This window comes from Pagrus pagrus, assembly GCF_965226575.1.
Source record: "Pagrus pagrus genome assembly, chromosome: 3".
In the NCBI taxonomy this organism is placed as follows: domain Eukaryota; kingdom Metazoa; phylum Chordata; class Actinopteri; order Spariformes; family Sparidae; genus Pagrus; species Pagrus pagrus.
This window is the reverse complement of record NC_140187.1, coordinates 9,835,078-9,859,184: the sequence shown is the minus strand read 5'-3', so window position 1 is coordinate 9,859,184 and position 24,107 is coordinate 9,835,078. Positions and strand designations below refer to the sequence as shown.

At 40.5% G+C, this 24,107-nt stretch overlaps 3 protein-coding genes across 12 annotated transcripts in view; 2 read left to right on the top strand and 1 right to left on the bottom strand.

The window, feature by feature from the left end:
* The window catches only part of slc12a5a (solute carrier family 12 member 5a), a 157,503-nt gene extending 149,961 nt beyond the window's left edge, over positions 1–7,542 (top strand). For all 6 annotated transcript variants that reach the window (XM_084348357.1, XM_084348355.1, XM_084348358.1 and 3 more), the window contains one exon: positions 1,215–7,542. In XM_084348357.1, the coding sequence (XP_084204483.1) occupies positions 1,215–1,306 (92 nt within the window). In that variant the 3' untranslated portion in view covers positions 1,307–7,542. The remainder of the gene's footprint in view (positions 1–1,214) is intronic.
* On the bottom strand, positions 7,515–17,573 carry ncoa5 (nuclear receptor coactivator 5). 5 transcript variants are annotated; one of them, XM_084348362.1, is made up of 12 exons: positions 17,451–17,573; positions 16,108–16,168; positions 14,424–14,697; positions 14,032–14,139; positions 13,032–13,095; positions 10,900–11,238; positions 10,690–10,808; positions 10,367–10,502; positions 9,993–10,210; positions 9,684–9,888; positions 9,402–9,493; positions 7,515–8,515 (listed from the first exon to the last, which is right to left on the bottom strand). In XM_084348362.1, exons 3-12 carry the CDS (start codon positions 14,590–14,592, stop codon positions 7,950–7,952), a joined length of 2,016 nt encoding a protein of 671 aa, XP_084204488.1. In that variant the 5' UTR covers positions 14,593–14,697; positions 16,108–16,168; positions 17,451–17,573; the 3' UTR covers positions 7,515–7,949. The 5 variants fall into 5 exon arrangements, with proteins under 5 accessions (XP_084204488.1, XP_084204487.1, XP_084204489.1 ...); XM_084348361.1 differs by having other exon boundaries at positions 10,690–10,811; positions 17,451–17,572; XM_084348363.1 differs by having other exon boundaries at positions 9,993–10,195; positions 10,690–10,811; positions 17,451–17,572.
* Positions 17,574–19,210: 1,637 nt separating this feature from the next.
* Positions 19,211–23,273, top strand: LOC311254543 (F-actin-capping protein subunit alpha-1-like). Its single transcript, XM_084348366.1, has 10 exons — positions 19,211–19,378; positions 20,946–21,009; positions 21,110–21,161; positions 21,259–21,322; positions 21,718–21,924; positions 22,006–22,085; positions 22,213–22,291; positions 22,382–22,453; positions 22,629–22,691; positions 23,119–23,273. The coding sequence occupies exons 1-10, from the start codon at positions 19,343–19,345 to the stop codon at positions 23,257–23,259; spliced, it is 858 nt and encodes a 285-aa protein (XP_084204492.1). The 5' UTR covers positions 19,211–19,342; the 3' UTR covers positions 23,260–23,273.
* The last annotated feature ends 834 nt before the right edge of the window (positions 23,274–24,107 follow it).

The window sequence follows — 24,107 nt, the reverse complement described above, 5'->3', positions numbered from 1 at the left end:
TGCAGTAAAATGAGTGAATGTTTTACCTCTGAAAACAGCACTACAGCACTACAGGTAAGAGGAAACATAAGTATTTTTGATTTTGGGGTGAACTGTACCTTCAAGCCTCCAAGCCCTCCTCTACTCCAGGAATTAACTCTGACTTTGTTTTTAAAGTAATAAATGGTAAGTTAATTGACTTGGCTTCAGAAATAAAAATAGCTCTGTGATTTGTTATCAGAAAATATGAGCAAGATGGCAACAGAGGTAAAGAACTAATTAGGATTTATGAGCAGACAGCGTTATTGCAGGCAGAAGATGGACTTTAAATAACATTTGCAGGTGTTTTGGTTTCATTCCTTTTAATTACTCTCGCAGTTCGATTCCAATAGGTTTTTGGCAGTTACAGTTAATTATATAAACCTAATTATGAAATATGTTTCTGAGACTGTCTACATTTTTGTAGCACTCTTTAAATCATCCCCTGCAAATGGGCAGTGATTTAAAGAGTTTATCTAGTATTAATAGCAACTTAAAGCTGCAGAAATCAATATTTTTATATAAACAACGCATCAAAAGAGAACTGTACATGTAATATGAATTATTACAAGACTGCAGTTGCTATTTATCTTTTGCTAGTTATCTTTAGCTTGTTTAGTTCTGGTTTATTTACTGTTTTGGTTCACGCTCACTGCTTCCAGCAGCAGGCAGCTGTTTTCCGGCCAAAAAAAGCTGTGAAAAACTGACTGTACACTACCTGTTCAGTGCCAAACAGCTGACAGACAGCTACAGGAAATACCAGATATTTTCCCGAGGAGACCAAACAGAGCTCATAGGAGAGTGAATACAGGACTGAGATTCATTGCCATTCTGTCGCAACATCAGACAACTTGTACTATTTTCTACAGGAGAATAAAACGGCAGACAGAAAACAAGGACAGACTGTCTCATCAAAGACAACTGTAAAACCCAGAATGTGGACCAGAGTAAAGAAAGCTGTTCCGGTTTATCTACTGCTGTTATCCAACTAACTAAATGATGTAGTTTATAAAAGAGTGTCTCAAGGCAATAGTTTGACATTTTGGTAAATACACTTATTTGCTTTCCTGCTAACAGATCGTAAGAACGATACAACTCAGATTGTAGCATCTAGCCTTGTGACCTCCCCAGGAAACTCGTGGACACAGCATATGTTGCATTTGCTTCCCCTAGTTTCCTTAACTCTTCTCTTCCAGACATGGAGTTCCTCGAGGTCCTCACTGATGGTCTCAACCGGGTCCTCCTGGTCCGCGGAGGCGGCCGCGAGGTCATCACTATCTACTCCTGAAAGAGCAGTCCCCTCCCCAGTTACCACCTCCCACCCCCCTCCCTCAGCCCTGTTCCTGTGTCTCCTGTACTCCCACCCTCTCATCAGCGCTGCTTCATCATCATGTCGTTTATTTCTGTAAGATAGTCCTCTCACACCCAACCAATAGCCCAGCTCAGCTTCAGCACCTCTCCCTCAGCTCCATCCCCAGCAGACCAATGAGCAGTGTCACACGCTCAGCTACCACACCCTTCATACTAGTCCAGCAAGCTACTATAACTATTATAGGCTGTAGACTAATTTAGATGCTGTCTAGATTTGTCCTTACAGAGGCATTTTATTTCTTCGCTAGTCCGTAATCTACTGTAGTAACTCGCATTGAGTCGGAGTCACTCGGTGAGGTGGAGGAGGAGGTGGTGGTGGCGGGTGCGGGTTGTTAGCTGAGGTGTGAGCGCACATGCATGTGTGTGTCCGTCTTTGTCTAAATCTCTGCAGATTCTTTGTGTTTTGTTTTTGTTTTTTTTGTTTTGGGGTTTTTTTCCAATACAAATGTGGCATAGCAGCGGCTTCTGCTCGGAAAGAACGAGAGCCAGCTGACATGAGCTCAGTGTAGGATTGTCTGTTTAGTTCCCTCGTTGTGATCGGACACCTCCCACAGCGTTCCAGCCTGTTGTCTTTGACGTGATTTATCTTTCGAGGCAAAAGACACTGCTACCCACGGTCAGGAGCGCCAGCTGGAAGGAGGAGAATAGAGTCGTTGAGTATGAACTGTGAAATCTCACAAAGAAGACTGAAAGAGCACGTGGATCAAACCTGCAGTATTATCTTGAACCTTAGCATGGCATCCTTATAAACTCTGTGTGTTTTTACTCCACTCGTTCTGTTAGTGCCATCACGTTCCTCCTTTCATTTCTTAGTGGCTGTTTATCCCTGTGGCCACTGTTAGTGCCAAAAAAAAAAAATACAACAAGGCTAGCTTAGTCTGTAGAGATTGACACGTAATTAAACTGTGAATAGTGCGTTTCCTAGCAGAAGGCTGGTGTGACAGCAGAATGGGGAGACAGTACAAACCGCCGCCCCCGAGGAGATTATCATTGCCAGCACCCCTCGACCCCTCGTGTGGATCACTGTAAATAATGTACAAGCTCTGACGCGTTGTTCAGTATGAGTGTAGTATTTTTGTGACATACTAAAAAGCTTCTAGTGGAGAGAAAACGTTCCTTCGCTCAGAGGGACAAGCTTGAAAAACGCTGTTTTTAAAAATTTATTTATTTATTTATTTATTGGATGGCATAGGCTCCTGTCACAATGGTAACTGTCATTGTAACCTCGACAAGCACTGCACCTGCACTGTCCGCCACTGTGCAACAAGTGAAATTTTGATGAATTCATCAAGTTCATTAAATGAAAAAAAAAAAATTACTAAATGTTATTTTTTCATCTAGAGAACAAATATGTATTTATGTTTATAGACAGAAGTTAACACATATTGATGAAATAGTTGTATGTCATTTTGTCTCACTCGAAGATATATCGTTGTTTTTGCCTGATTTAGATACATTAAATGTGCCATATCAAAGTATTTTTCAAATGGAAATAGTGAACAAAAATGCTATTGCTTAAATCAGAGAGAGCAAAGTGTGCTAAAAACAAACAAACTGAGGTGTCTACGTGAAACTGACGCTGTAGTTGGAAAGTCACCCTGTAGATGATGAAAGAGTAAATGTTCAGACCTCCACGAAACCACCAGATTAAGTAATCATATCGGCGCTTAACGAGAGTTTGAAGATCTATGGATTGATTTGTTTATAGGGTCTCTTGTCTTAAAATAAAAATAGAGAGGACAATGGCTTCTGTAGCTAGGAAACTCACTCTGTCCACAAGACTGAACTCTATGCAGTAGACTCTCCAGTGAGATTTTATATCCTCTAGATTGGTTTGAAGATTTGAGCCACACACGTCCCTGACTGAATGACTTGTGAGCAAATCATATTTAGGTTTAAACGGAAAAAAAAAGTGCATCTTGGAAGGAATGTGCAATAGTTGAAATCCGGACTCATGTGATCATGTTATTTATTTTTTTACACATATATTTTGTATATGTAGATTTCGTAAGTCTTTAAAAAAAAAAAAATCCAGTATCATCTCACTCTGACCAAGGACAGCTGTCACTTTACTTTGATTTGGTTTCTTTTCTTGAAGAAACTGTTTTTGGTCATTTGCACTTGTAGTAGAAATATGAATATAAATAAATCCGTATATATATACAGTATATACAATATAGGGAAGCAAAACAAAATTAGTTTCTAGAACTATTTAAAAACAGTATTCAATGTTTTTAGTGTTGCTTGAATGTCTGACCATATGTTGTGAATGCTGCTAGTAACAATAGATTTATTTGTACTGTAAATAGACTAAAGCAACATTAATGATCAAGTGGAAAAGGGTATAGACATACATATCAATGGTGGTGGTTGTCAAACAAGACACGGCTGTACCTGTAAACATTGGACAGGGTCCGCTTTCTGTTTTAATAAAAAATTATACTGAATACCTTGATGCAATATTACAACTGAGGGCAAATCCGCCACCCTTATATCCTCTTTTTAAAAGAAATGCTCTCTTGATTAACACCATCTCTTAAACCCATCAGTAAAGTGAACTAATTTTAAAGTAACAGATTATTGATTTACGTAGTTTTACTTAAAGAATCTCAAAGGAATCACCAAAATATGTATAAATATGAATATTTCTGCCAAACGTTGCTGTTTGCAAATTTTTAACACACCTACCTTTGTCACCTGTGATACTTAAGAAGCAGCCACTCCTAGTTTTCAAAGATTTTAGGGTGCCAAGTGAAGAAGATTTTTCTTTGACACGCTCGTCACACTTAACTCTGACAACGGGGTTGTTTAACGCTCACATCAGTTTTTGAAGAACACGGCTATTTTGGGATTGTCTCCACAACATTGCCTGCATCAACTGAGCCTTTAAAAATGTATTCAAAAGAGAAGATATCTGATGTTTATTGGAGAAGTTTATTGGAAATGAATTTATTTATTGAATTATAAATGTTTTATAATTGCTGTTTGCATGGTACTATGTGGCAATATTTGTTTTAGTGGTTTCTATAGTGATGACTTACATGTTCAAGGTGCAGAGCGGGGTTCAAAGGTTGTCAAATGTTCTCGCTGGGTTACAGGTTTTGAGAACTCTGGAGCGACGCGGCTAGACCTTGAAAACAAGTCTTTTGCAAAAAATAAGAAAAAGTATGAGTTCACTATATTGTTACTTGTTATATTTCAATCTTGCTCAAGTAGTCTTATGTAACGTAATAGGAGATTTTGAGTTTGCGAATGACTGGGCCTCAGAGATGGTCATTTCACCTTTGTAAATATATATCACTAAAGTCAGAGACACTGTAACCTACTAGTGTTGTCTTTTGTTGTACACTGTTCTATCACTGTGGACAAAGTCTTAGAGTTTTGTAAGATTACGTGCAATATTGTTCTCACATTGTCCATTTCTCATTTTGTCACAGTTTTGTTATTTCTTTCTATAAACAACCGGAGGTGTCAGCAGTCACTTATTTCATCAGAATGTCTGTCATCAGGTCTTACGGACAATAAAGATTTACAGTGTTCATCCCAAATGTGGCTGAGACAGCAAAGCACTTTACACTGAGGGGGTACTCTGTGACAGGATCAGTCTGCAGCAGTGGGAGGTCAAACAAGAGCCAGCCTGCTCTGCACAGACTCTATCCCACAGTGATCTCTGGTGGCACACGAGTGTATTACAGCCAGCTGTGAAGGTCTGACGCTTCAGACCGTAAAATATGATTAATTCCCGTCAGCTTGCAGCAGTTTTGAACTGCAGTAATGCAGAGACCTACCTGCTGATTTTGTTCACATCTAATCATTCATTTAAGCATGCATCACACTCTTTCCTTTTATCTTGCCAAACTTCTTAAAAAGAATAATAGTAACTGTTAAATTTAATAGTGCTTGTCACTCAATCTGTGAGGTGAGCCTTCCCAGAATCCCTCCTCCACCCCGCACCACCCTACACCCTCACCCCATCCGCCCCAAAATCCCAGGCCTCCCCCATCCCAGCCACTGAATCCACCCCAGCTCTGTATTTTAAATGTGATTGCAGTATAATTCTGAAAAATGATCAAAGAATATAAAACTCGCGCTTCCAATCCTGGCACCGGCTCTGCTTGGACGACACGACATAGTCAACTCAGAAACCAGCACGTCCCCTCTCCCCCCAACTGATCCATGAGTTAGATCAGATGCTTCGCCTGCACAACTGTAGCATGAGACAAACTTGCCGGTGATCATTACCCAGTCTCCATCCTTAAATGGATATTAAGGGCTCTGAAACACATCTGTTACCGGGTTGAGGAGGCTGTCCTGTTAAGACACCAACAGAGAAAATACCAAACAAATCCCAGATTATGGCAGAGAGGGCACAGTCTGTAGCCGAGATACGATCGTACCCTTTGGTGTATTTTCACAGAAGCATAACGCAGACGTGCCTGATGTTGGAGGTAAAACAACAGCTGCACTTACATTTCACACAGTCGATCTCTGGGAGTCAGATGAGAATAAGTCAAGTGGCTATCCATGCAGTGCAAGCAGAGTCCTGTTCCAGTTATGTTGTGTAACTCAGTGCATGCATGCAATTACCCTGAACAAGGTGTATTGAAAATATATTGGGTGTTTGTGGTATAAAAGTATTTTTTGTTTATATCAGAAACTTTTCTTTCTAGTAGTATGATTTTTTTTTTTCTTTTTCCTTAGGACTGGCCAATCATTGTATCCAACATGAATATTATTATAGTACAAGATTCTATTTTTATGGTGGATTTGTTGACACGGTCCTCTCATTGTTTCAAATATTATCTGCAGATAAACTGATTACCAAAGTATATTTCAGTTAACTACATAAATGATAGTGTGTAAATGTGTGCTCCAGTGAATTAGACACGGGCAAGTAAATACTGTTTATCTTCTTACAAAATTAATGCATTTATGAGTTAACAGATAAAAAATATTGTTTCGATTGGTTGAACAAGGGACGCCTCCAAATACACAATTTGATGTCTGCCAAAAACATTTCAGTAAATAATAATAATTCAGTGACTAAGTACTAATTTTACCAATCACCGGAAATTTCTTTCCAAGAGTTAGCATAAAGGCTGGAAACAGCTAGCCTGGCTCTGATACACTAACATCTCTAAAGTACAATAATTAACATGTGATATTTGGTTTGTTAAATGTACAAAAACCAAAGTGTAAAAATGATAAAAGACCGTTTTATGGATTGGCGTTAGGTTATATCTTGTTTTTTTTACCGTTGCCAGGCAACCAACGGAGACTCCACGAAGTTACTGGTCCCAACCAAGAAATAGTCTGGTTCATAACCGCTCACAAAACGACCATTTATCATTTTTACACTTCGGCTTTTCTACAAGTTTTTGAAACGTTTTAAATTTTGAGCTTTAGAGATGTGAAAAACAGGTTTTGTTACTGTAAACAAAGTCAGGACAGGGACCACCAGTGTTTGTGCTAAGCTAAGCTAGCCGCCAAGAGTGCTAACGATCATCTCGCCTAACCTCGGGAATACAGTTAGCTCATTACGTCCCTTGTATCTTTACTTTAACACTTTGACGTTTAAAAGTGCAGTATTTCGTTGAATAAGCGGTTCCTTGTCATTGTCCAGGTTTTTAATTCACTGGAGTTGTGGGAAACATTTTGTATGGATGCTTGACAAATGTAATGGATGTAGATATAGATGATATATACAGCATACACACAAAGACACACCTGTATCAAATTTCAGTAAAATGAAAACGTTTTCTTTTTCATTCAGAACCGTTCATTACTCTTCCTTGATACTGTACCTAGTCTTATGGTAAAGCCGTAGTGTGTTTCCTTTCAGTTCTGTGGGAGTGTGTATGTGTGTACATGTGCACTTGTAACCGCTGGGGGCGGGGGTGGGAGGGGGCTACGTGTAAATAAATCAAATACAGTTAGTGTGGAGGTGTTTCTTTTGTGTCAGTGTAAGTTAAATATTCTAAAATAAAAAAACATGTATTATTCTCTATTGTGTTTCATGGTACATTAAAAAGAGGAAAAAGTAGTTTTATCTTACATTTCAAATGCTTATATCTCTATGGCTTCTGGCGATACCCGTTCCATTTTATAGATTTGTCAGCACAAAATGCAATAAACCAATACCATTTTATTACAGCAATTGTGTCTTGAGTTTTTAATCATGTCTTGCTTTAACAATGTTACAAATTAAAAAACTATAAAACAAAACCAATCGTGGTTGGAAAAGAATGAATCCACAAAAACCAAAATATACTTTACACACTTCATGCCGCACAGTGCATCTCACATGTACGAAGACTGAATAATTATCTTCTGGATTATAACAATTGCAGACCTTCAGGTAGTCTGGATTAGTTGTCAAAATGAATGAATTGAACACAATACCGAGAACACAATAAAAACTTAAAAAGCTTTTACAAAACGTCCCTACAGTCTACCTATACAAGGCTGGAAAATTTTAAAACACAACTGATGGGTGCCAATTGTATGAGAGGGAGAGGTGGATGTCACGTTAGGAGAAATTATTAATTCACTACAAGCCTTCAGTAATGTCGGGGGTACATGGACATAGGTGGGACAGGGCCCATCCCAGGGGCCTGCCTTGGGGGTGGCTGCTGAGGGGCACCAGCGCTTGCCAGGTGGTTGAGAGAAGGCCCACTCTGAATCAGGGTGTCCAGAGCTTTCTGCACACTCGGGTTGTCAAAGTTGATACCAGCAGAGCTGGGGGGTCTCGGACCACCTGCTGCAACTGGCATGCGGCCCGGCGGGGTGCCATAACCCTGGGATCCAGATGGAGGGGGGCCTGGCATTGCTTGGCGGGGTGGGTTCTGGGAAGGGGGCAGGCCAAGGGAGCCGTAGGCGGACTGCTGGGAGGCAGCAGGCCCACCAGCGCCCACCGACCCCCCGCTGCCGCTGTTGAAAAGGCTGAGGATTTTAGCCTGCAGCTCCTGCTGATGGCTGGGGTTAGCTGAGGCGCTTGAACCAGCTGATAGGCTGAGGTGGCTGGACTGCGGGACCGTATGAGCAGAATGTGATGGAGGAGGCAGTCCGGCAGCTGAGGGCGGAATGTCGTGGTGAACTGATGCAGCAGCTGGGACGTGGACTGGAGCTGCGGGTGACAGGTTCAGTTAGGAAACTGCATTCAACACAAAACACAGAAAGGTAGAGCAACACTGCGATTGAAATTCTAGCACAGAAGAATATTTAAGTCTTCAAGTCTATGTTAGTGTAATATTTACAAGCCTACATGCACAATGACAGAGTTTGTGTTTGCTGCAATTGTTCCTCCTTGCCATCCTGGCGGAAAGAAAAAAAACCCACGCAATTTCAATGAAAGATGACGGACAAAATCCAGTCTTCTGTTTAAAATGCATTGAGTTGAGCTGAAGTTAATGAGGCTTAGAATATTTGTAGTGCAAATTCCCTCAATTTACACATGACAGCATTTTCTTGCTGAGCTGCACTGGAGGTATAATGACACAATGAGGAAATTTAATTTAAAACTTTGGAAAACAACTGACTGCTCTGTCTCACTCAGACCGCTGAGGCCTCATTAACTTCAGCTCAACTTAGGAATGTGTTTCTGTGTTATAACAAATGCTTCCATTAAGGTTTTCAAATATCTGTTTAAATCTTAATTAAATTAGCTTTATTAAATCAACTTTCTTTAAAATACAACTCATCATTTCCTCAACATATATGCATAAACTTGAACTTTCTATTACTGTACCAGATACCACTTTTGTCTTGAAGCCCCTGCAGATTCAGAATTTGAATGTCATTGTTATGAATGGACCTTCAAGTGGCATGGTACAGCCCTGTTTATCTGCATTAAAATGACTGGAAAATCACTCTAAAAGGGATCTAAAGGATCTCTTTGGGGGAAATATGGAATTATTACAGCCACAAAATACACCTTCAATGCACATACGGGAATGTGGGCATTGTTCTGAAAAAATGTGAAGCTATCCTTTCAGGACACTTTTTCCATTTACCTGCAAGCGGATCTGCAGCACTTTGTAGCAGCCGGGCTCTTTTATCCTTCAGGTACGCAACGAGACCGTCCAGTTCATCTGGAGTTACAAACCTACCCGGCAACCACAAAAGGAAAATATTATTTCAAATGTGGATATTTTTTTAAACAGAAGCCAAAAAAAGGACAGAGTCAAATTTTTGCAACATGCAAACTGTAACCGAGGTATCACAGAAACTTGTATTACACTACATATATTCTCAACAGCTTCAAGTTTTAAGTCTAAAAACAGTAAAGCACATACCTGTTTTCTGACAGCAGTGTAATGGCTGTGAGCACAGAAATGGGGTGGCTCTCTCTGTCAGGCTCCCTGAGTAACACATCGTCCGCCATCTTGGCTGCCTTTCTCGCAATCTCCTCACGTTCCTTCTCTCGGTTTTCCACTTTGTAGGCATCATAGTTGTGGGCAACCAGCATCATGGCATCCTGCATTGGCATGTTTCGATGCTCTACAGCAATAAGGACACAGAAAAATGTGTTTGACATGATGTCCCTCTTTACTTTTGAGGTGATCCAAAGTGACCAACAGGTGCACATTATCATCTTGCGTTACCTTGTGGTGTGCCGAACAAGATGTTGACAGTGCAGGACCGGTGGACCTGGTGCTGCTGGGTAATGATGATGGCGAAGGGAGTACGGGCTCGGCCTACATCTTCCAGTGCCTGTGTTAGTGAGACTTCTGTGTTGAGGAAGATCAGGTCCACCACCATGCCCAGATCACGGACTTTTCGCCCGACCGTCTCAGCATACTCCCTACAGTTGTTTTTGAAGCAAGTACAGGCAAGCAGACACACACACACACACACACACACAAACAAACACAGGAGCGATATGAAATGAAAACATCCAATGTACTGGTTGAACATTTACAAAGACGTTTCAGGTCCCAGATCTGTGTTGCTCGTCTAGACCAGAGAGTGGGCATACTTTTGCGCCTTGTTGACGACGATCACGGAGCAGTCAACAGGACGGTCGGTGTCATAGCGCCGCTGGAGTTCTTCATAGTACTGTCGGTACAGTTCATTACGTCGACGTTCTTCTGGTCGAGCACGATCATCTACAGCTGGGAAGATGTAGTGGATTGGAAAGTTTAATGACAGTATGCTTTACTGCATTTGAACAGAATTTTGACCCGAAAAGAGCCTGTTAACAAAGACTCAGATAATTCAGCTCTGACATACTGTAAATACTGCTGCTGAGTTACAAATAAATTGTAATATGTTAGGAGAAACTGGATGGCCTATACATACCCTCTGGCTCACGACGTCCGTTCCAGGGATCTCTGTAAGGGTCCCTGTAGGGTGCATCCTTCCTCCGATAATAGTCGTCAGCACCGCTGCCACTACGGTAGTATCGGTCATAGTCTTCTCTGCTGTATGGAAACATTTCAGGTTCAGGAAAATATGTATCCACCCAACTCTGCTGGACCCCCAACTAATGGGCTGCGTGTCGTTAGTCACCTGTACGCTGGATCCCGTGGGTCACTTCTGAGGTCCTTGTCTCTGCTTTCTGTGCTGCGGTATCGGTAATCAGGGTCTCGAGAGTGGCCACCTGGCCTTGACTCTCTGCCTGGGTCCCTGCCTGGATCTCTGCCTGGGTCCCTTCCTGGGTCTCTGCCTGGGTCCCTTCCTGGGTCCCTGCCTGGGTCTCTCCCATCACGGCTGTCCCGAGGCTCACGACCATCACGTCCATCGCGGCCATCACGGCTGTCCCGGGGCTCACGGCTATCACGCCCATAAACGGGTGACCGTGACCGAGGCCGGGGCTCTTTGCTGTCCCCGTAACTGCTGTACGGGGCCCTGAGAGAGAACATGTCAATTAGTGCAAGGGAGGTTAGAGTTTGGGCTGCCTATGAAATAGCACAAAGGATTGTAGGAACTTCTGTCTAAGACTGATGAGGAGAGGCCTACAGATGGTAATCTAAATTTAATACGCTGGAGGCATATTTATTTGCACAACCGAAGCACAACGACAGGAAACGCAAAGGGAACTAGCACAGATTCAATCCAGGAGGTGATTCCGATAAGCGTCCTTTCAACAGCGATCTTTTGAAAATGTCCAGCGATCCGCGTACGCAACAATATCGGTTCATCAACCATTTTTAGGTTCACCGACCATAAAATCCAGCCGTACCTTGGCTGTGTAACTCCTTTGAAAGCGATGGATAATTTTGCAACTTTAGCTCTATTCGCTTACGATGATTTGCGTTTTATTCTCCAGTATGCCGCATTCCAATGCAGCAAGTATGAGGTTGCTCACATTCCCAAAATTGCATGTTTCCCAAATTTTCTCGTGCGACTTAGTTTTCAATAAGTTTCAAGAGGGAAATTATTTTCAGTTGCTTAGAAAATACAACCGTTTCCACATATGAAGCGGTCCAAGAGATATGAACTGCATCGAAGAAAACTTGCGACTTTCATGACTACGATCCAGAAAATTTTATACCACGATTCTTTATGCTAAGTTTTTGTTTTGTTTTGTTTTTTTAAAGACAACAGGCTCCAGAGTTTTTGATGCTTCGTGAGTTTTGCTTCAGTCCCTTTGGTTGTCTTTTTTTTCCTTCTCTTTTTAAAGACTAGTCTTCCAACATTTCTGCTGCACACTGTTTGTGGTCTGTGCTCGTGATCGCAATGCCACACCCCATACCAGAATTTCAACAAAATAAGCCTCTGTGATGTGTAGGCTGTTTTGAAGCAGATACTGAATCATCCGTTGTGGACAAGTGTTGGATCAAAGTGGCCAGCTGTGTGCTGGTTACAGTAACACCACACAGAAGTATCAAATCTTAGCCTTCGGTCCACACAAAACAACTGGCCAACTTTCAATAATGTAGTATAGGAATGCTCTGATTGTTAAAAAAAAGGTACCCTATGAAGTTTTTGAGCACTAGGAGTGCTGTGGAGCATCATTTCTGAGAACGGACCTTTGTGAACCGAGCGGGTCGTTGCGTTAGCATCTTGTGCAGGCGAGCAGGCGACGTGATACAATCCTGACGGTTCTACGTTATTTCACAGATTGTTAATTGTTGTTGGTGATGTGAAGAAATGCAGCAGCTCCACAGATGTTTCAAGAAAGGAAAATCATCCAACACGGTTATCAGACCTCAAGCACACACACAATGTTTTGGTGAGAAACCGTAAATGTGAAAATTTAGTCTGAGGAACAGCTCCCCAAAAGCCAGTTTTAATGCACACATCTCATTAGTTAAAAGGCCATGTTGGAGGACATGGACCTGCTTAATAAATACGCGGTAGGATGAGACGCATTACGTTTCCTTCAGCTGGAGAGTTGCTGATTTGAACTCGAAGTCACGCAAAGAACATTGTAAAGCCATAAGACAAGAATCTTTGAGACAATACACTAAATTACATTCATATGGCCGTTGTCTTTATTTCAACAGATGTTTTAATTTCAGGTGAAGCATTGACTGTCCCATAGACCACAGAACCACTGACTGGTACGACAGCTTCCATCAAGCAGATTTCACCACTGGTGGGAATGACAGGTGAGGAGTTACACGCTTTTGTTTTTGATTTTTACCGACACCTCAGAGGCGATGGTAGTTCTTCACACCCATTTCGCGTTACTTTACCTTCGTGGAGGGCTCTGCTGGGATTGCGGTTTAGCTTGCCGTCGCTCCACTGCCATATTTACATCTGAAAATAAATCAATCCAAACGTTGAACATAACAGTGACATGTAAATCAGTTTATGCGTTCACGCAGAATGGAGTGGCCGCGTCAACACTTCCACGATCCAAATGAAACTGAGCACCAATATCCGAGCTTGAAAATCCAAACTGGACGAAATCAAAACAAAAAAATTTGCAGCAAAATGGAGCAAATCGAGATGCCAAATCTGTCCAATTGCGTTTAAGGTGAACAAGAAATGAAGGAATTCTTCTCCCCTTCAAAATTGGCAAAACATTAGCATAGTTTGAACACGTTAACTAGATTTTCATCTTGAAATTTGGCCTTTAGAGACGAACAAAAGCACAACAGTCCCACTTTAGTGAACATTTGAATTCATGAAGAAAATACCAAGTGTGCAAATAAAACAAGAGATTTCAGAGATTCAGGCTTTGCCAGAATTTAATAATGCACTTATTTATTTGCTTTGCAAGCCAATAATGTAACATGTTGACAAAAAGAAAGGAGAAAGTAGAAAAATCAGCAACGCTTATCTAATCTAAAATAGTTCTGAGTCAAATCGCACAACAAACACGTTGTGAGATTAGTTGTGGGAAAGCACAGGGTTGCATCTTAATCATTTACTGGATGTATAAAAAAGGATATCTCTTGCTTTCATAAACAACCTTTATCCACAGGAATCAATGGGTAACGTGTTAATCCTTGAGATAGCATATTTGCTGATTTTTCTATGCTTGTATATTAAACCATTAAAATCAACACAAAAACATTATCTGCAGGATTAACACTTTAGCCATCACGCCCAATCATCCAACATTTTCCACACAAAAATAAATAAAAGAAACATTAATCTTTAAATAAACTGGTTTTGTTGCTTGCAGTGCACCAATAAAAACCTTTCCCCTTTAGCCAAACAATCACACCTACTGCAGTTGAGGCTTACCTATTTTATAACCTTTATATATTCGACCCTTTTGGGCCGCCTTTGCAGCTTCGGCTTCCTCAATGCGTTCAAATTGTACAAATCCAAACCCACGAAACATGGAAACGCCTGGAAGAGGAGCATTTTAAGGGGTATAAAGGATCATTATGTAGAACATTTACCCATTCTAAAAAAACTATTAGTAGCCACATCATTACAAATTTTACATGCTTGCAATTCATGAAAATACACGGCTCTTGATGACAAAGTTAATGTTACTAGACATCTAAATGCACTTTTAAAATGACTTGAAATACTCCCACTGATTGTGACATTCAGGGAGAGTCTGCTTGATTCAAACTATTCTCATGAATTGAAATTGACAACTGATGGTTTATATTGCGTTTACTGACCGACTATCTTCCCGTATGGGCTGAACATTTCTTCCAAATCCTTCTTTTCCATGTCGGAGGTCGGCAAATTCCCAACAAAAATCCTTCTCTCCAAGTCTCTCGGGTCGCTGCTGCTGCAGGAGCGTGAATAACGCCCTGGTGATGAGCTGCGACTTCTTCGGTGAGACATGACTCGCTCCAAAAGGTTTACCGGTTTCTTTCTTCGTGCGTCTCAAATGCTTGAAAAACACTGGTTTGTTCGCGAATACGCGTCTTTAAATTGTCGTCCACGGTCCTGAAACATGTCAGTGAGTTAAGAGAAGAAATCAAATTCCTTGGAGGAATCAAAAGTTTTAGTAGAGCAAGTTGCAGATCAAAGTCACATCAAAGTTCAGACAATGGAAATGCTGTGGCAAATTCATTCTGAAATGTAGCATATGTAAATATTTTAAATAGTGCTGGTTAAATCGCAAATTCTTCCGAAACCTGTGTGATTATTTTGAATGCCTCCCGTATCCTGCCTTTCTCTGGTGCTCATTTGCACCACATGACAATATTTAATTCAGTGTGCCTGATGTACAAAGTACATGGTACACTATATATTATACTTCATATTATCATTTAAGTCTACACTGGGGCTTTACGCATTGTGAGGCTTGCCTTGAATTATGGCACGCAGGACATCAGTGTATGATTAGCAAATAAAAATCCAAGTCCGGCGTACGAATTCAGTGGTGTGGTGGACTCGCAGGGATGAAAAGGCTGTTTTGCTCGACACAAACATCATTTCAAGTTGTAATGCAGACAACGAACTATCCCGTCATAACTATCCACAAAACTATGTGGGATAGTATCTTGTTTAATGTAGTTGTTCACTGGGTCCGGAGTTTTCAGCAGGCGGAAAATCGTGTTAGCATTGAAATACTTCCTGAGAATAACCATTTGAACACGGATCTCCTTGGGATAAATTAATTTTCAGTAGCATCCTACAGAACTTCTTGGAGAGAAAACTGAGAATGAAAACACACATCTCACGGAGCGCAGTACGATGTCGCAAACATTTCGCACAAAACAAAACCGCAACTGCAGTTGTTGTGAGAAAGTGGGGCATATAGCATAGATACCCACAAAAATACACACATTTCCTCTGCAGTGTAAAACTATTTTAACTTTAAAAAGGGGATTTTTGGTAAACAGATGGAGTACCGTATCAGATATTCAAAACGTTTCATGATTTAAGTTTAGCGTCCCATCACGTCTTTGTCTCGCTGTGCTCAAGGCAGATGATAACTTATTGAGTTATTTTTGGCAAGAAAAACATGCCCCGGTAGGTTTGTTGGAACTCACGAAAATAGCTCTTCAGACAACTCTCAAACATTGTTTTCGACAAATTGAAATGCAGCAAATGCTCAAATCATCCTCTTCTCTTGAAATGGTAAAAGAAGTCTTGAGGAAAATCGCACCGATGAAATGAAATCATGGGCCGACTTTGAATTGAAAAAGCCAAAATTGAAATGATTTCCTTCGTTCAAAGAAACCAACATGTTTTTACATGGAACAATATCAATGACTTCAGCAAAAAGAGACTCTCTAAAGGTTTTCAGTCCCAACACATATATTACAAATTACAGCAATTATGGTAAATGTTTTCATGATTAAATGTAATTTTTAGTATACTTTTTCAAAGGAGCAGCCTCTTACTTACCTTAAGTTGAACCCTGATGACCTGGGATTCTGTGTCCTCTTAATTCAACGCTCCCGAGCGTCTGAAAGGAAAAAATAACCACTAGTTTAACAATAAAATCACTTCACAGGTGCTTCAAGGTGTTGTTGGTAGCTCCCTGCACCCCACCCGAATAAAGTGGTGTAGCTTGTAGTCCTATCGCCCAGAAATCATTTTAGCACATCCGCTTCCCTTGTTTGAAAGTCTTTGAAACTGATTTTCGGTTAAATGCCTGAAATAAGGTATGTGGTTACCACAGGCTTGAGATATTTACATGTTTTGTGCTACGGCATGAAATACATCATTAAATGTCCCACAATTTAATTAGAGGCATTAAACCGAAAAACAATTAAAAAAAACAAAAAAAACTCAAAAGACTTTAAGAGGAAGGAACCGGATGTTTAAAAATGCAGACCGATTTCCGGGTTTCAGGACTACTTACAGGCTTCATAGCTACAGGTCGTTGCCGTGGTATAGGCACAGTTATTTTGTTTGACAGAGAAATATGATCTTGTGTCGTTTGCAACGTAAATTACTCTTTATAGAGCAGAAATGGAGCTAATCTGTGGTGTGTAATTAGTCTCACAACGAGCGCACATGAAAGAAAACAGGAATGTCATTTTGAGCAGCGTGTAGGATGGGCTAATGAAAGCTAAAGTTAACACTATACTTTCTAAATAACGTTGTGTGTTGCTTTTCGCGTCGGATGTAAGCAAGTGAGCATCACAATGAAATGTCTTTATAAAAAAGAAAACTCTCACAGGACTTAAAAATTGGCGATGTTGAATCCAAATATCAACCCTGCTCCAGCAGCTCTCGGCTGGCAGACAGAGCTCAACATAACACCGGTCGCGCTCAAATGGCGTAACGTGACAGCACGATACTAGTACTAGATTATGGAAGCAGATAAAATAATGTAATTAACAGTTGATCAAGATGATCGTCGTTGTACTCTGAACCGCCATAACTCTGCGTTTTAAGTGTGTCGCTAGCTGTTATGTGGTCACGATGTAGGCCTGCACGTCAGCTAGCAAGACTAAAGAGCAGCTTGTCGGGTTATTCATTTTGTTACAACATTCACATTTTATTTATTATCACATGTTTAACAAGACGCGCGGAAACAAAGCGGCCATTTTGAGCAAACCTCCTAAAATCGTTCTAACAGCTGTTATGTTAGCAGCTAAAGCGTTAGCATTAGCTAGCGGCACCTGTTATAACGCACCGGCTAACTTAGCTTCGTCGGTACGTAGCCAGCTTCCTTACGTCGCACGACTTCACTGTGCGTGTCGTAAAAAGTCCAAACAGCAGAATAACTCTGAACTCACCTGCAACGTGAATTTTATCCCCGTCTTCTGTCTCTCAAGGCCACGGACAGCTCGTGGCTACTTCGCCACCGTCTCACAAAGCTGCTTCTTCTTCTTCTGCTTCATTTACGGCAGCTGGCGGCGACTTCCTCTTCTTCTTCTGCGGGCACAGTGACTATGAAACACACATCACCCCCTGCTGCCAGTTGTAAAATACTTCAGTTGAAGATGGTTCAGTAGCCTATGTAGAATGATACTTTCCCACAATATTATTTAAATATCTACTGCTCGTGTGAAACCATGTGGATTATTTATTCTGGCCCACATTACTCATTTCTGCAGTGATTGAATGTTACAAAGTACACGGATTTTTAGTAAGTGCTGTACTCATGTACAATTTTGAGGTACTTGTACTTTACTTGAGTATTTCCACTTACTGGTACTTTATACTACACCTCCACTACATTTTGGAGTCAAATGCACTTTTTACTCACTATATTTACTTAATAACTTTAGTGACTAGTTACTTTGCAGATTGCAACATCAGATTTTAAAAACAACAACAACAACAACAACATACTGAAGTTATATATGTATGGGTAACTTTCACTTTTACCTAAGTGATAATATAAAGAGATATTGTTATTTTTAGTCATGTATGACTTTTGGGTACTTTTGACAAAACTGCATTTCTGCTATGTCTAACATATACTGTATGCAAACATTAGCAGTCTCTCATATACATGCATGTATGCATCCACACTAAAATAAGATTCACTGGATTTTCTTCTATATTTTGTATTTCTCCTGCCTTTATTTTGTAACAGCTTTGAGTAGCATTGCTTTTCTCCCATCCAGAGTCCACAGGCTTTGCCTTTTATGCCTCTGGTTATACAAACTTCTAGTGCGCTATATTAATTTGACTGCTGTAGTTAATTTAGGCCTACATATTTAGATTATTAATACAAAAACTAATATATTATAGTGTATTATCACAGCTTAAGCTAGAAGTACATAGAGTAGATGAAATCACTCCCACTGCCAACAGCTGCAACATTAAAGACTTGTACACATTAGTGCATCACTAATTATATTTCCTCCAGAGAGATGATAAAAATATGGAAAACACACATGGTCAAAAATTAAAGACTCTTATTATTCAGTATCGCCACAAGATGATGCTGATGGTTATGTCTGTGAATATTGCTGTCTCCGTGCGCTGGGATGATGCTGCGTTCAGGTTATTCCGGAGTCATCGGAATAACAATCGCAAGCTTGTAAACATCGTTCATGTCAACATCCAAATCGAAATAAAGACTACGAAAATCAATAAATTGCTAAAATTTCCTACACATCCATATCAACACATAAAATAAAATTAAACATTGCTCCCTTCCGTCAGTCACACTCCGTCTTTCAGGGTAATTAAACCCCAGATTTGATGGGTATAATCCTATGTGAACAATGATCAGTATTCAAAACCCTTACACAACATCGTGCCACGTTAATCTCTAACTTTTAATAGACTTTATAGTTTTCTATTGGGAACACTCAAAAGTCGTAATTTTGGAAATATTTCCTTTCTGTCCCATCCATCCCAGACGACTTGAAGGCGTCAGGGTTGCCAGGTTGGGGTATTGACAGCTTCGTTTTGTATGTAAAAGTATTCTAGATAATGATATTGCCTGAGATTTCTTTTTTAAGTTTCTCGTCGTATTGTCTCTTTTTTCATCTAACTTGTTTCTATGGCGTCATTGAATCTATTTACTGTTAATACAGGATAACAACAACGAGGACAGCGAGCTCACCCGTGGTAGCACAGTTTTCCCGGTTGGGCTTGTGTTTGTGCTGGGAGGAGTCACGCAGACCAGGCAACACGGTCAGTCGCTTTGTTAACGCTTCATCGAGCCAAGATGGCATACTACGAAGAGATCAGCGATAAAGCGAAGGTATTATCTCATAAACTTAAACTGTGATTACTTTATTACTCTTAACCTTTGTCTAGAGTAATTGCAGCACGCAATGCAACCCTTAAAATGCAGAATGAACTGCCAACATGGCTGTATTAGGTGTCTGTCGTTGGAGCTAGCTAAGCCAAGGCAGCGCTGTAACGTTATTTGACAGTTGAGTCGTCGCTTCGTGTTGTTCTTGTACTGCACATAAACACAATACAAGTTAGCTAACATATGTTTAAATAAGTTATGGCTGCGCGTGATGTCTGTTTTAGCATGACCACATTGGTTTGGAGTAATGTGAAATGATTAGCTAATGCTGAATGGGAGGAAGTTCAGCTACTTCCTGCATTTACAGTAGGGATAATGACAGTGCATCGGCAGCATTAACACCACCCGCACCCAGTTTGCTTTAAGTGGATGTTAGCTGCCTAAACTGGCCCTGATAACATCAGAAGTTAAAGTTTATCAGACATGTAACTGGAGTTTGTAGGCATTTTGTTTTTTGAGTGACATGGCTGTGACTTTATGCACTGTAATCGCAGGGCAGATGCAGCCTTCCTGCAGTGTTATTGAGGCTTGCAGTGGCTCGTCTTGTTCCCCTTGTTTTCATGCTGCTACATGTTGGAAAATAATGCTCTGCATTCCTAAGCTGATTGTGTGACGTGGGGTTTACGCCTCCTGGCATTACTACAGCAAACCTTTAAATATAAATATAAACAAGTCAATAGTATTTCCCATTTAAACTTTAAGTGGAAATCTGCTAACTTCTGATATATCTTTATCAGATATAAGCTCACATTGTTTAACTGCATCAGTCAGAGCCTGAGGGTGCTTTCTGGGCTCTGAATGGACTAACTATTCAGGAGCACAGTCAAACTGGGTTACTCATTGTTATACCCCTCTGCCCTTTCAGCTGGACAGCCCATTTGTAGGTCACTGCCAGCTGCAGCCCGGAGGCTAAATAACCCTGTCTGCCTGACAGACGGACAGCCTCTCTGGCACCCTTGTACTGTAATGTGGCAGTGACATTAAGGACGTAGGACTGATTAAAGTGGTGAAGGTCAGAAATGAAGGATGAAAAGAGAAAGAGACATTGTTGTAATTATACCTCCATGTTATTATGTGCTGCCTGATTGTAAAACTTAAAATACCTAAAAGTGCTCACTAGGTGTTACGTTATGAGAGCAGTAATACCCGCCACAACTTCTTCACTCTGGCTTTGACACCACATGCTTACACTTGCATACTGACTGCTAAGAAAAGCCCTTGGGTGACATGACCCTGCCTGGCTGCCATCAAGGGGTGGTCAAAAGAGAGCCAACAAGCCTGCAGCCAAGAAAGTTAGCAGACTGCTCTCTGCTTCACTCTAGTGGCTGTCTGCAGGTTTCTCACTTCTCGTAGACATCACCTGCTATACCTCAAAAGAGAATAAATTGGCCCTATTTTCCAAAAACCATGCAGCAGATTTGGTTAGACTGTTGTTACACGTTGTATTTAATAATAATGTGAGGCCTGGTGCTATTTTAAAGTTATGTGACAAGTCATTTTGTTTGTTTATTAGCTCCGCATTGCAGCTGATTTTGTGACGCACTCTCCTCCTGGAGAGTTCAATGATGTCTTCAATGGTGAGCCTTGTTTGTTATTTACATCTTCAGGACTAACTGCATTTTGATGTGTATGGAAATAATTTTTTAATGCCTTTCTAATGTTAATTTTTCTTTTCAGATGTGCGAGTACTGCTCAACAATGATAATCTTCTCAGAGAGGGGGCGGCTGAGTGAGTTTCTTTCTTTTCATTTTTTTAATCTAGTATAATAATGATGTTCTGGATGTGCATCCAACTTGTGATTGTATTCTCTTTCTTTTTCATACAGTGCCTTTGCCCAGTACAACAAGGATCAGTTCATCCATGCCAAAATTGATGGCTATGAAGATCAGGCAAGTTTAAAATAATAATAATAATAATATAATCATAAAATAAATAAATACATTTGCTTTTCTCAGTGAACCCATTAAAATGTCATCATTATTATATATTATTAAGAACATTCCTGAGTAAACAGCTGTAACAACAATAATGATAATAATAATAATCCATATTTCTATAACGCCTTTCAAAACCAGAGTTACAAGATGCTTCAGAAAATGCAGTACCATACACAAGAGATGCAAAATATGAAGTATAAAACATAGAGAGATAAAATTAAGATATAAAAGAGCATCATTAAAACCTTTGAATTGACATTATACAAATACTCGTCTGTACAGGTGTGTTTTTAGAAGCTTTTAAATGGTATAGTAATGGCAGGTGTCTCCATTTGTGTCCCCTGTAGGTCCTGATAACAGAGCATGGAGACCTGGGTAATGGCCGCTTCTTTGACCCTCACAACAAGATCTCATTCAAGTTTGACCACCTGAAAAAGGAAGCCAGCGACCCGCAGCCCCATGAGGGCGAAGCAGCTCTGAGGTCATGGAGGGATGCCTGTGATACGGCCCTGAGGGCCTACATCAAGGACCACTACCCCAGTGGAGTTTGCACCGTAAGATCGCTTGTTCAGTAGCTGCCATGTTCAGCATTGCACACGATGAAACACACGTTCACCCATCTTTATCTGCTTCAGGTTTATGGGAAAACAATCGATGGCCAGCAGATCATTATCGCTTGTATTGAGGGTCATCAATTTGAGCCTACAAACTTCTGGTAAGTTGATGGATCTCATTTTAGATGTCCTAATTAAATTGATTCTGACAATTACGTTGCGTGTTATTGTTTTATACATGTTTTGAATCAGTTCTCAAATGTTCTCTTCTACCTTTTCTGTTAACAGGAACGGTCGCTGGCGGTCTGAATGGAAGTTCAGTGTCTCACAGCCTACAGTAGAGTTGGTCGGAGTTCTGAAAATACAGGTATGTTGAATTATTAACAGGTGTTGCATGAGCTTAGCTATGAATTTAGTTTTGTTTCAATGTTGTCTTTATTTCTTCCATTTACCGCAGGTACATTATTATGAGGACGGAAATATCCAGCTGGTCAGCCACAAAGATGCATATGATACACTGAATGTGTCTGTAAGTATTTAAATGGTAATTCTATTTAAACTCTGGAGCGTTATCTAGGGAAGATGAAGATTCTTGTTTAACCCGAGTCTGTGTTTGCAGTTGACTTGTTGGAGTATTTCATGTTTGAGTTATGTTAATGTGTGTTTAATTTGTTTAATTCACCTTCAAATGTCTGTTTCGGCAGAATGAGAGCCAGACTGCAAAGGAGCTTGTGAAAATGATTGCGGAGGCAGAGCATAAATACCAGGTATGTGGAATTTAATAATCACAAGAGTTGCTTGACCTGCCTCCATAACACACCACATTTAATTTAAAGAGCAGGTCCATCCACATTCTCGCTTGGATTTGGAGCACTTACGGCCTTTCCTCCTCACACACTCAGAAGTTCACTGACAGTGAAAGCACGAAGAGTGACCAAAGTGTTAGCTTGAAAGACATGATCCACACCCACAGCCACTGTTTCATGTCACAATGTCAGACCAGTCGACTTAGCAAATTTAAGCACATCAGAACTGAACAGCTTTTCCTATCTGTATCTGTCCACAAGACTATCAAGCCATTTTATTCTGTTGTCTTTGAGAAAATGTCAGATTAACTCTCACTGACAGATGACGACATGGGACAACTTGTTTATATTTAGAAAGCCTGACTGATGTACTCTGTCTGTTTTTCAGGTGGCCATCATTGAGAACTATCAGACCATGTTGGAATCCACGTTCAAAGCCTTACGCAGACAACTGCCAGTCACCCGCATGAAGATCGACTGGAACAAGATCCTCAGCTACAAGATCGGCAAGGAGATGCAGAACGCTTAGAGGACAGAAGCTGCTGATGTTACGACAAACAAATTGAAGAGAAGCTGATGCTCGCGCAAACATGTGTGACGCAACATAACGTACTGTATGTCCTTCTAAAAGAGACATTTGTTTGGGGTTTTCTTTTCCAGAGAATGAGAGCTTCTGTTATGCACTACGAGGGGATGCCTTTATTTTTAATTGACATTGAGTGGTGCAACTGTCACTTATTTGCAAACATATAGTATTTTTTTTTTTTTAACAAATAATGCCTTTAGTGAGACTGAAAGTTTGGGACCCTCCCTGCTGTTCGAATTCTCACACTCACATGTTTAACACGTAGACCTTCTGATCCCCGAGTGCTCGAAACAACCTCCCGAAACCTCATGACTTTCGTGTAGCAACTAATTTCTCTCTATATGACATAACTGATATTCTTAAAGAGCTTCCAATACCTCTATAGTTTTTTATTAACAGAGGGCGAATACTGTATGCAATTCGATATATTGACTGACTGGAGAGACACTCGACAACGCCAAATGATTCAGTTTTTGTTTCAGTCTGAGGATCCCATCTGTTGATATTTATGCATCCCTCTGGGTGCAGGGTTCTAGCCAGTGGACATGCCAAAGCATACATTTGTCTTTTCCCATTCACTGACTGTATTTTGTCTTCCCTTGTGGTTCTGTCTTTCCTCTCTATAGTAGAAAGATATTTTCGGTGATAATCCCTCTATACCCATCCTGGACTGATAAAGTATTGGTGTCCTCCTGCCAGCTGTTTGCCTTTAGCTTTTGCTATATTTTTTTATACAAACTCTAAGTACATTTATTATTCGTGAAATAAAAATATGATCTTCAAGCAATGGT